At 46.4% G+C, this 13053-nt stretch overlaps 2 protein-coding genes across 6 annotated transcripts in view; one reads left to right on the forward strand and one right to left on the reverse strand.

The window, feature by feature from the left end:
• LOC147628144 (ranBP2-type zinc finger protein At1g67325-like) overlaps nt 1–13053 on the forward strand; it is a 57139-nt gene that overhangs the window by 32868 nt on the left and 11218 nt on the right. The gene's annotated exons all lie outside the window — the stretch shown is intronic.
• LOC147628147 (uncharacterized) lies at nt 1508–4169 on the reverse strand. Its single transcript, XM_086814058.1, has 3 exons — nt 3930–4169; nt 2749–3875; nt 1508–2625 (listed from the first exon to the last, which is right to left on the reverse strand). The coding sequence occupies exons 1-3, from the start codon at nt 4167–4169 to the stop codon at nt 1758–1760; spliced, it is 2235 nt and encodes a 744-aa protein (XP_086670184.1). The 3' UTR covers nt 1508–1757.

Raw genomic sequence — 13053 nt, forward strand, 5'->3', positions numbered from 1 at the left:
AGCACATGACACAGTCTCAATCAAGTGAGACAAGAAGAAAAAACAGATGGGGACAAAGATGGTCTCTTCCTCGTTGCTGACTGCTCTTGGAGGAAGGCCATCTCACACAATGGGGGTTGGGGGGGGGGGGGGGAGGGGAGGGAGGGAGGGGGGTAAACCAAACAGGTGGCTTGTAACGCCAAGTAACCTTGTTGTTTCTGACCTTGAGGAAATGACCGCTACTCCAGATCCGCACAAAGGCCTGTGGGCGTTTCTAAATACGCTCAGAGCCGCCTTGCAACTTCTCCCACTGGCCATGGAGGGTGTTTATGGTGTCCGTACATATGCTTTGGATGGACTCGACGGGTGGTGTGGTAGTACCCTCTATGGCCTTGTTGCAGCGAGCACGCCAAATGTGCTAGGCTGCAATACTACTAATGATCTCCCACCTCTGACACGTGCGTGTGCTACTCCTCCCCTCTTGGGCTACTGAAAATGGGGGTGTTGTGATACTGCGGTGAGAGAGGAGAAGGGCGAGGCCCTGTTTTGTCTCCTCATATGCTAGGGCTAGTGTTGACTTAGAGGCCCAGGCTATCGCCCCCCAGGTAATAGCATGGGTACATGCTCGGTCCATAGTGGAGATACAGAGGATCCTTTGCTAGACTTGCTGCGCTTTGGGACAATCCCAAAGGCAATGACGCTATGACTCTTGTGGGTGTCCATACCTAGAACCGAGTGCCAATCGACCTTCAACTGCCAGCCATGTGCCCACCGCACTGTTGAGCTCCTGTGAGCTATGTGGCAAAGGAAAAGAGTAATCTTCCATGGCCAAAACGTGCCTCACAGTCATTTTCAAAAATCACGGAGGAAACGCGTGGGGATGTCTTGGGTCTGCCAATGCACTGCTGCTGCAGGTGTACTATCAACCTTTGGCATCGGAATCCTTCGGCCCAGATGGAGTGTATACTCAAAAAAGGCGATGTCGGAAGGGATCGTGCCACGACCACTCGCTTGGATTCCATTGCAATCTCATCAGTGTTTGGCCCTCCCATAACCATAATCTCCATAATCTCTCTCTAGCCACTTTGGCTGAGGAGGGTCATCGGGGGTTCTAGTTTAGTGAACGACGGAGTCTCTCCTTTTCTAGGGTCGGGGGGGAGACCGGCGGAGAGCAAAACAAATGTGGTCCTAGCCCCCGGAAAAGGCTGGCCGCAAAGTAATCCTCGAAGGCCGGGTTGAGGCGGCGGGTCCTCATCCATAGCAGCCAGGTACGGGACGGGACGTATAATACGGCAAAGTATAATATGCGTATTATACGTCTTTTTCGCGGGGCCAAAATAAAAAACGCCGTTTTTAAAAAAAATAAAAAACACTAGTTTAATTACATTTGGTCGAGACATGTCACATACATGTTACAAGTTGAAACTTGAAGTGTTGAACTTTAAGACTCAAGACTGGAGTTATAACTTATGAACTTATGAACGTTTAAACTTTAAACTTTAATTTTGAAAGACAAGGAGAGACTTGAGTTATGAATCATTATCATGCTTAAAGAGATTAGAGAATACAAGATAATCATGAAATGTACTGAGTACTCATGAATCTAAAATCACAAAATGGGAATCTTGAATCCTGAATCCTAACATAAATAAGGACGAAGCCGCAAGTGGCCCGCAACATAATAACAATGAACATATGCCATACATAAAAATGAGCCACTAGTCTGTAGATACTGGAATGTGGCATACAAAATGTGACTCATGAGTCATTCATCAGAGTCAAGACTCGGACTCTGAGCTAGAATCATCCCCACCATGGTCATGGTCATGCTCATCCTCCTCACTAACACTCCAATCACTAATGCTGGCCTCTCCCTCTGGCTCGGGCTCTGCCTCTGCCCATGCCTCTGCCTCTGTCCCTGCCTCTGTCTCAAGGCCCCTGCCCCTGGCTCTGCCTCTGCCCCTGCCTCTGCCTCTATCCCTGCCTCTGCCCCTGCCTATGGTGCCGGTCCTCGTGCGAGTCTGATGTGCAAAAGAGGCTCTCTCTGTTGCAAGGAAAGCCCACACTTCATCTTCTTCGTCACGAGGGTGCACTAGCTCCTCCATGCGAATCTCAACCTTGAAAGTGTCGGGATTGATCTCATTGATTGCTTTCATTTTTTCCCTCTTTCGAAGAAGCTTCAGATTGGAATTGACAAAGACAAGACGCTTTAATTGTGCAAGCAACAAGCAATTTCTTTTCTTTGTGTGTATGGTCGCAAACAAGCTCCAATTTCTCTCACAAGCGCCGGAGGAGCAATCTTGTGAGAGAACCCTCATAGCAATGCGCTGTAGCTCGGCACAGTCACCACCATACTTCTCCCACCAACTGACAGGTTTAAGCTGGGCATCTCGAAGACTAGCTCGTGGTGAGCCAAAATCAACATCATGCATGTCGCGAAACCGAAGAAGCTGGGTCTCGAGAAGATCTTGCGTTATTGGGTCTCTCTCCACTTTGGTGGTGTACTCTCTCCATCCCACATTTAGCTCGCGATCATGTCTCTGAGCATCTTGTCTCCAAAGTGGATGCAAGATGTGGCTAACAGCATGAATTGGACGATGAAACCAATCCCATCGTGTTTGCCATATCTCCTTGATTTCATCCATCCTTTTGACATAGAAGTTTAGAACAAAAGACAATAAATTAGAATCTAGAATACATTATAAGAAAAAAGACTCAAGAGTCAAAAGCAAAGAACGACTTACATCCTACAACTTGCAAGTAGCATACCTATTATCATCAAAGAGGTTGCTTGCATTGAAGGCCGTGCCCACCTTCTCCATGAACTCGTAGATGAGGCCCATGGTGCATCCCTCCGAGTCGCTAAGGCATAGTGCTGCGATCAATGGCTCCATGAATGCTACAATGCACTCCGCATCATGCCAAAAGACTGCCTCATAGATGAGATCCTCAAATCTTTTGCCCTTTTCGGTGCGGCTACCATCCCATGAAATCCATCTGTCATCCGTAATCATACGCCGCAAACCACGTCGACATTTTACCAATTTTTGGAGGACAATGAAGAGGTAGGCAAAGCGGGTACTTGAAGGCTTTGCGAGCTCCGTCTCACAATTTGCCCGATAGATACCAAGAGCTCGTTGCTTTCTTGTCACATAGTTTACCATAAACTCAGCCTTCTTCACCACATCCGCCACCCATGGTATGGCTCCCACATCTTCAATTAGAAGATCAATCGAATGCGAAGCACAAGGAACCCAACTGATTTGTGGATAGTCTCTCTCCACTAGTGCGCCGGCAGCCTTGCAATTGGATGCATTATCTGTGACTACCGCAACCACATTCTCGCTTCCCACTTGTTCTATTGCTGCCTTTAGATGCCCATAGATAAATTCAACTGTATGTGCCTCCCCAGAGCCATCTATGACAGTCAAGAACATGGTGCCGAGACAACAAGAGACAAGGATATTTAAGAGAGGGCGGCGTTTGGTGTCCGACCACCCGTCACACATAATAGTACACCCATACCTTGCCCATGCCACCCGTATTGGTGCTAGCTCCTTCTCAATGTCCATGACCTCTACCTTCAATTCTTTGGTGCGAAGAACCTCATATGATGGAGGCTTGAATGTGGGCCCCGCATCCGCCACCGCACTAAGCATGTGTAGAAAAGCCGGCTTGCGAGCATGGTCAAAGGGCACATTGCACTCGAAGAAGTATTGCCGAACTCTTCGTCTTGCATTCTCATGCTTGATTTTGGCCCAACTTTGTTGAAGAGACTTCTTTGGCACATTTGGAGGTGGAGGGCTTGGGGTGAAAGATGGATGTGCACCACCGCTATGTGGATGAAAAGAGGCTAGAGCTCGAGAAGAACCGGCAACTGATGATGCGGGAACATCCTGTTATGGTGAAGTCTGGGAGGAATCTATGATGGAAGGTGCCGTACCTTGAACCTCAACTCGGGCTCTCTTTCTGGCACGAACAACACTTGGATCTTCACCCAATTTCTGAATGACATCATCGGGAATGTCGCTGGGACACACATCAACTCCCTGGCCAGTAATGTGGAGAAGGTGAGCTCTAACACGTGGTGCACTGCCGGTGTAGACAATGTTGCAATGCTTGCACCGCCAATTTTTGTCGGCCTTGTTCTTGATCACTTCATCCCATACTGCTAATTTCTTTCTCCCCATGTTGTGTCTCACACGAGTGCCGCCGCCTGCATAGCCTGTAGGTAGTAATAAGTATGCATGTGTGAGTGTGTGTGTAGATAGTATGTAATATGTATTGAGACGAGAAAGAGAGAGAGAGAGAGAGAGAGAGTTATGTTGCTGCCTTGGGGGCCTGAGCAAGCATACAGTACCGTACCAGCAGCCAGCACAGCGAACGGCGAACGAAGCGACAGAGGGGGGAGCGGCGAGCAGGGGCGAACGACCCCCTACGAGCGGAGATTAATGAATGAGAGAGAGAGAGAGAGAGAGAGAGAGAGAGAGAGAGAGAGAGAGAGAGAGAGAGAGAGAGAGAGAGAGAGAGAGAGAGAGAGAGAGAGACGTACCGGGTACCGTACCGGAGAAAGGGGGGCGGCAGCGAGGAAGCGAACGTGAACTTCGGCGTGCAGGTTCGGGAAGCAGCAGAGCGCACCAGAGCGCACGCGGATCACAAAAAAGCCCAGGCATAACGTTAAACGTTAGCCTGGCAAATTTTCTAATAAAAAAAAAAACCTCACTGACTTGCAGCCAAGACAACACATTGGGGTACCCCTTGGAATCCACTGGGAGGACTCAACTGGGCGCCAAGCCGGGGTGGGGATGAGCTAACCGAAGATCCACATGATTTGTGCTAGTTGATCCGTGCCCTTGAGGCCTGGTAAAAGATCTTGACTGCATCTGCAAACCTTAGAAGGTTCTCCACATCTCTAGAGAGGTAGGCCAGTGTGTCATCTGCAAACTCTTAATCGAGGAGCTCCTCTTGAGATGTGATAGGTGGCGCATTGAACGAGAAATTGGAAACCTATCGCCCCCGAATGCCCTTGATCACGATCTGGCTGTGCCACTAAAGGGCGGAGACACCTCAGATCCAGGCGACGGGGAAACCCATCTTGCCCATAGTTCACTCGAGAAAGCCCCAATCCACCCTGTCGTAGGCTTTCTTGAAACCCAGCAAAAGAATGGCCACGTCTTGTTGCTGTAGATGGGCGGTGGTCGGCACCTCCTATAAGGTGAAGATGCTATCCAACATATTCCTTTCCTGGATAAAACTTATCTACGTGCCATGGATCAAGTCTGGGAGGTGGGGTTGTAGTTGATGGCTGATGGTTTTGTTGGTTGCAACTGAACTAGGGTTTGGCACATCAGACTACACACACAGAGAGAAGAAGGCACACACAAGATGATGAGATGCAAAAAGATGATTGCATCGGAATGTGTGGAGTTGGAGAGTCAACTCCATAATATCAAAATACAATAAAAGTGGTGGTGTCCTTTCACACGAGATATACAAGGTGAAAAACCCAAAGGGAGAAAAGTGCCCATGGTTAGCCCATGTTCACATGTGGCTCTACCCATAGCATATATGCCAATAAATCCTCCTTGTAGTGGCAATGTGAACTTGCACAAGGTCGGAAGTAGATCGCTATCCGTAGGAGAGTAAGCCTAAAGCTTTGTGGAAAGCTTCAGACTTCTCTCGAGGCAACGCCTTCATGAACAAATATGCAACATTGTCATGTGTAGAGCAGTAAGATAATGAGATCTCCCCTCCATGTATCCTCTCCCTGACATAATGATAATGAATCTCTATGTGCTTAGTACGTGCATGAAACAATCCTTTGTGTGGAAGGATTAAAGAGACGGTAGCCTTTACCACCACTACTGTAGCCCACAAATATGCACTTAGTGGCTTTGTCATCAAGCTTACTTGGCAATTGTTGAGGTACATGTGCATAAGCAATACATCCAAAAACTCTAAAGTGATTAACTTTAGGTTTCCTTTTGTGCCATGCCTCATATGACATTATGGTTTTCAATGCTTTGGTAGGACATCTATTCAACACATGTGTAGCACACATGATTGCCTCCCTCCAGAATTTGTGAGGCAAGCCTTTGCCTTTAACCATGCATCTAACCATTTCCATCAATGACTTGTTCTTTCCCTCGGCAACACCATTTTGCTGAGGAGAATATGGCATCGTGCATTAATACTTTGTCCTTTTTTGCAATAAAAGCTTTGAAAACAATGGACATGTATTCCACCCCTTGATCTGTACGGAGAGTCTGCACTTTGCAACCTGGTTGATTTTCAGCTTGTGCCACAAAATGTTGAAAACATGCAAATACATCAGATTTTGATTTCAAGGGATACACCCAAGCAAATTTGGAGTAGTCATCGATAAAGGTTACAAAGTATAGATGCTTTCCAATAGATGGTGTCCGCATAGGACCACACATCACTGTGCACAAGCTTTAATTTCCGGACAGCCCTTGTTGATCCATCTTTTTGGAATGCATTTCTGTGCATCTTATCCAATATGCACCCTTCACATACATGTTTTGGTGGCAATTCTACATGAGGCATGTCCTACACCATTTGATGCCTTTGCAAAAGCATCAAACCTGGCATGCCATGGCAGGTGTAAGAGTGGTAACCACATGAGCATCATGCTCTCTCTTGTCAAACCTGTCAAGCTCATATAACCTATGGTACAATGTGCCGGAAGTGACTACTGCATAGCCACCTTCACGGTCTTTGACTATGCACTTGTCGTTCTCAAAGTTCACTACATATCCTCTTTTAGCAGTAGTGACAATCCCTTTTTCTCGGGCTTGCTTGCATCATTTGTAGCCTTTTGTGAAGGCTATCCCAAATCAGCCTTTGGCTGAAAATTGCTTTTGACTTTACCCCCTTGCCTTGGGCAACAAAAGCCCCATCAAACGGAAGATTTGTTTTTTCGATTCTGCTCCTCCCATAGTAACAAGCCAACCAACTCTTCAAACAAGATTGGTTCTGGGTTCCCTCACATAGATAGAGTGAACGATGTTTCTGGCAGTGATGATAGTGTCCTAGAAACCAGCTTATTTTCAAAAATGACCTCATCAATATTGAGCAACTGCTTCCGAAGATCGTAAGACGATGAGCCATACTATCACCATCATTCTTGTCCAAGTTCTCAAGTTCCTTCTTGAGATATGCAACCCTGGCCTCATTCTTTACCGAATACATGGTTTCATGTACATCCCAAGCTTATCGTGAGGTCTTGCAAGACCTGATATGTGGTATGATTGATCACTTTTCTGACAAATTAATCAAAGCAAGCATCATGTATCCCATGTTTTCTGCTATTGTGTGGGAGGAGTAGGTACTGCAGCTTGCTGAGCACCACAGCCAAGTGTGTTAGGTGCTATGTCTGTAAGACGTACATCTCCACTTGATACATAACCTCACAAGTCTTTGGCCACAAGAAGGTTTTGGACCATGAAACTCCAGAGGGTGTAGTTACTGCCATCCAATTTGTCCTCTTGGGACAAAACCCCGAATATATCGGTTGTATTTCTAGTCATGATGCTAAATCTCTTTACCAAGAGATATGCAAACGCTTGCAACCAAGTATGCTGTAAAAAGGACCCGCAGGCAAAAACCCAATGCACCGGAGTGCAATGCTAGACAATCATAGATTCCTGAGCAAACTTTTTACCTCAATACAAGTTTGTAGTAATTGTTGGAGTGTCCTGACAACACAAGCAATGCAAATCTTTGCACAATCAATGCATAAACATCCAATCAAGGCCCATAGAATGGAAAGCCCCAAATTTTTGGCACCAGAGAGCTGAATGATGTGCCAATTTGCACACAAATGCGAGAAGCCCCAAATTTTTATGTGCTGTTAGCCTCAATTCTATCCCAATTGCAAAAGCCCCAAATCTTTGTGTACCCTATAGCACTACTGGTGGCTGCAATTGAGCAATTAAGCATGAATTTCTGAAAACCCCCAAATTTTAGCAAAGCTTGCAGCTTTTATTTTTGCAATTAAGTAAAAAATTCTGCAGTTGCGTGCAAGAAATTGTCGTGTCTTCCTTGAATTATGCAATTAAGCAAGAATCTCAAAAAATCCCCAATTTACAGTGAACCCTGCACCAAATGTTTCTCTGTATTGCTACTTGCACTTGGAATTCTGCAATAAAGCATGCGATTCACAAAAGCCCCAAGAATAGTACCCAAAAACAAGTACCTGTAAGCCCTGCAGATCTGCCTCTGTAGAGTTGTGGAGAGGGGCGTGGGGCAGGCCGTCAAGGTTGACCACACTGCAAAGGTGGTCGCTTTGTAGGTGATGCGATGGAGCACAAGGACGACAACAGTCGAGCAGGCAGGTGGGCGCGAAAGGAGAGGGTGATGGGCAGTGACAATAGGCAGGCGACGAATGGTGACGACGAATTGCAGGGGGGACGGTGGACGTTGAACTGGCGGCGAACGACGACGGTGCCAGCGAAGTGATTGACGATGACGGCGGCACTGGAAGTCCCGACGAAGCGATGGATGGTGACCTGCCGGACGGCGGAAGTGCTGGACGGAAGGGGGCCCAAAATTATCAAAATTCCGTTAGTTGCCAGGTAAGCTGCAAAGTGGGGTAAGCTGTCCCACTGTGGTGTGAGCGCAGGCGGGTGGCTAGGCGGAGGTGGTGCATTGGGCACTAGCCCCACTGCGAAAGGAGGCAAAACGGGCGGCAGCAGGTGGGGCGTGCCAAGAAGGGCGGCGGGAGCATAGGGCCACCTGTAAGCCGGAATGGATAGAGCAGTCGCCGGAAGGGAACAGAGCCGCCGGACGTAATATACATATACATGTATATGTGTGAGATGCCTCACAGTCACCGGACGGATAGCTGTCAGTCGGACGGCGCTAGCTTGCGTGGTAGGGAGAAGTGGCTCTAATACCACTGCTGGTTGCAGCTGAACTAGGGTTTGGCACATTAGCCTAGAGAGAGAGAGAGAGAGAGAGAGAGAGAGAGAGAGAGAGAGAGAGAGAGAGAGAGAGAAGAAGGCACACACATGATGATGAGATGCAAAAAGATGATTGCATTGGAATGTGTGGAGCCAACTCCATCATATCAAAAAACAATAAAAGTGGTGGAGCCCTTTCACACCAGATATCCAAGGGGAAAAACCCTTGGTTAGCCCATGTTCACATGTAGCACTATTCATAGCATATATGCCAATAGGTTTTGGCTAGAATTTTGTAGGTTGTCCCCAAGAGGGTGATAGGTCTCCGTTGACGAATCTCCAACATGTCACCTCCCTCCTTGGGGATCAAGTGAATCAAACCCTCTGCCAGTCTCTTTCTTGCAAGTACTAGCCAATTGATATTATGTTAATTCTTTCTATCTTTAGTGGTGCATATGCCCTATCGACTACCTTTTTGTTGTAATAATTCTTTCTATTTGTTATGATCCTTAGTGCTAGGCTTCATTATGGCTTGAGTTTGCTCTGTATATCCGGAGCTTTGACAGAATCTCAGTACATAGACCTTTGTATAAATGTATGCTCTTAAGTGTGTGCGTGCGAGTGGAGTGTGTGTGTGTGTGAGAGCATATATTAATGCCAAGTTCTACACCCACTATTGGGGACTGATGACGTTAGTGGGATGTCGTAGTATCCTATACTATGCATGACGGAGTTGATGGTTTATTTTCTTGTGGATGACTACCATGAGGTTATAAATTGCACTTTCATATAAGGTGAATTTGGGCATGTTCTTGGATTCATCTACGTATATATATAGATCTGGAGCTCATAATCTCATTGAAGGCCGTGGGGAAGCCGCCCTCCATGAGCTCCTAGTGTTGAAGAAACAGGGAGACCAGAAGCCCATCCTTGGGTGAGGCACTTGCTCCTAGGAACACATACTAGTATCTATGCGAATCTTGTTTTAATTGCGAGAGCTCAAGCCCAATTTACATTAGAGGAAGTACTATGGCTGTCTGGAAAATTCACATGATTGACACATAGGCAGAACTCTCCAAGTTCATGGAAATCACCATTGTTTCCCAAAGCACTGTTTGGCTATTACAAATTCTTGCCTTCAATTGCACACATGAGTTCTTTGTAGCTACATGACTACTCAAGAAGGATTGTATGATGATTAAGTGAGGAGGGGAATGTGCCTGTTTTTAGGGCTATTTACATCCTCCTTATGCTGGTTGGCCTGCTTGACCAGGTGCATGACCACTCTATGCAGAGTGACCAGCCTTTTTTGCTACTTGACCCAGCCTTCTGCTGCCCAAGTAGTTCATGGTGTTGTCCGACTCGTCTTTCCTCTTGCCTATGCCGTCGTGGCCTATCTCGCCTACGACGGCATAGGCAAGAGGAAAGTTGCGTGTCCGATAGGTGCATCACATTCTCCCCCACCAAGACTGCAACTTGTCCTCGACTCTACAGTGTTGATATGAATGCCATGCACAAGAGCTGAAGAACTCCAATTGGGACACACTTGAGGTGTTGGATATCCTGAGGACTAAGAGTCTTCTTTATGTCCCGCTCTGAAGCTATTTGTAATAATCCTTGGACAAGATGTGCTCTAATCACATTGACAACTAAGGTTAGCTACCTTGAGATATTCTGACGACTGCTAGTTTGAACATAAAGCACTCACTTTTAGGAACATTGACAATAGAACCCTCATGGCCTTCAAAATATGTGCCCCCGATACATCTAATCTAAGTGAATCACTTCCAATTAGTGGAATAACACACTTCATAATTAGACATTTTCATCATATTATAAAGTCCAAATGAGTTTACAAAATCATGGGTGGGATAACAAAATCACGCACATCTGGATCTTCCTTAATCTGGGTCAAATGGGCTCCTTTGACTTTGCTTTGACTTTGACTTGCTCTTAGCCTATAGGCAGTTTGTCTTCATGTGGCCGTGTTGCTCGCATGTAAAGTTTTGACCCTCCTTGATGTTCTTTCTTGGAGTGTACTCCGTTTTGTTTGCGTTCTTTGAATTGGGGTATCTCAAAGCCTGCAAGCAGCTTGTCTTCGTTGACTGCATGTAAAGTATTGACCCCCTGATGTCCTGTCCTGGAGTGTCTACTCGTTTTCTTTGCGTTCTTTGAATTGGGGTATCTCGAAGTCTAGGGTTGACTTTGGGTCTCTGTTGGAGTTTGAAAATCTTTCGCATGCTTAAACTTCCGTTTACATTGGGATTCTTGCTGGTTCAATAAAGAGGGTTGTTGGGTCTTCTTTGGCTATTTCTTCACCACAGTCTCATTGTAAATCTTAGCATATCAGATACCATTCTTGATCTGGAGCTGATACTCATCAGGCAATCCATCCACGAAGAATCCAAGTATTGTTATGGTATCTATGTGGTTGCCCGTGCCTACAATTCCCTAAACTTCTGTATATAGGTGTCAAAAAGCATATTCTTCATGTCCATGCTTTTAAACCTGGGCACTATGTTGTACTCGTTCTTGACTTGCAGGAACTCTTCTCGGAACCCTCTTGAAATCAACCCACGTCATGGGTTTTCCTATTGTAACTCTTTCCACCAGGCAAGGGCTTTCCTTGTCAGGAACCCCTCTACCATGTGACAATCTTTTTGTCCTTGGGAAAGGGATGAAACTAGAAATGGACACCCCACTTGTGGAGAAAAGACTCAAGTGTCTTGTGAGTTTGCTTTTTCCTCCACCCCATATAGGGTTCTAGCATAGTATGTAGTCCATACTATGCATAATCGAGTTGATAGTTGTATAGTCTTGTGGGTTGACTACCATGAGTATATAACATGCACGTTCCTAAAAGGTGAATTTGGGCATGTTCCTGGATTCATCTAGGTATATAATTCAGCCGTATTAGCGGACATGCAGATTTCACATTGTGAAGTTTTCGTCCGAGTTGCGCCCAGTTGATATTGTGCTTATTCTTTCTATCTTTAGCGGTGCATTTGCCCTATCAACTACTTATTTGCTGAACTAATTCTTTCTATTTGCTACTTCCCTCACTGCTAGGCTTCATTATGGCTGAGTCTGCCCTGCATCTTCGGAGGTTTGACAGAACCTCAGTACGAAGGGCTTTGTGTGAATATATGCTCTTATGTGTGTGTGTGTGTGTGAGAGAGAGAGAGAGAGAGAGAGAGAGAGAGAGAGAAAGATTTTATAAACGTCTTCCAAAAGACCGAACTCGGCCTATGAGACAAATCGGAGTACCTGTATGGGGTATCCTCTGTCATCCCAACAAAATGAAAAAGTACTGAACAAAAAAAAGCTGAATCTGGGTGTGCAGGGGATGGAGCTCTACTACTAGGAGAAATGCAAAGCTATATGCATGGAGTATACAATCATGATATGCAACCTAGCTAGCTCCATCCTGTACCATACTGGGGGTATAAAATGGTATACATCAGTGAAGGGGGTGTCCACAGCTCCCTGAAGAACATGCCTGGGTGTGCTCTGAAGCGAGCCAGTCGCTCCGCACCCTCTCTGTGAAACTGAGCTCTGATCTCTGTCATCTCTCTCTGGTATAGGCGTGGTGTCCGAAAGCCAGGTGTCCTCTGTCTCCTGCGGGCTCTAAGTGTCTCTACTCTCTGGAGAGTAATTCCCTGCCGTGTAGGGGCTGGGAGGGGGATGGATCTCTGAAAAAATGCAGTAATCTGTGTCTGTCTCCCCCCCTCTGGAGCTGTTTGAGCCTGTAATAATGTCTCTCTGTGGCGCTGTATGTCTAGAATGTATCTCCCCAGTATGCGCTGGTCTGCTGCCTCAAAGATCTGGCGTAGGGAACGTGGCTCTCTGAATAGAATGGGATATCTCTCTCTGATGGCTGTATATGCTCTGCATCTGCATACATAATGCTCCTCACTCTCCACCTCCTCTCTGCACAATCTGCATACCCTCTCCTCTCGGGGGATCCGTGCTGCTCTGCCAGTCTCAATCTCCAATCGGTGTGATGAAACTCTGAGTTGACCAATAGCCACTCGGGAGCCGTGTGGTAAAAAGCCCTCCATGTATCTAGGCCTCTCTATAAATCCATCATCAGTGATACTCATGAAGTGATCTCTGTAGTATAGCATCTTCGGTGGAAGAGGCTGTGTAG

The sequence above is a fragment of the Cibotium barometz genome, chromosome 19 (genome assembly GCF_041138505.1).
Source record: "Cibotium barometz isolate CiBa-2024 chromosome 19, ASM4113850v1, whole genome shotgun sequence".
NCBI lineage: Eukaryota > Viridiplantae > Streptophyta > Polypodiopsida > Cyatheales > Cibotiaceae > Cibotium > Cibotium barometz.

Excerpts from the sequence above, each read along its gene's own strand:
- LOC147628147 (XM_086814058.1), bottom strand. The coding sequence starts at position 4,169 with ATGGGGAGAAAGAAATTAGCAGTATGGGATGAAGTGATCAAGAACAAG. Across the intron at positions 3,876-3,929 it reads GAAAGAGAGCCCGAGTTGAG|GATGTTCCCGCATCATCAGT; the intron begins GTTCAAGGTACG and ends TCACCATAACAG. Across the intron at positions 2,626-2,748 it reads AACCTCTTTGATGATAATAG|GATGGATGAAATCAAGGAGA; the intron begins GTATGCTACTTG and ends CTATGTCAAAAG.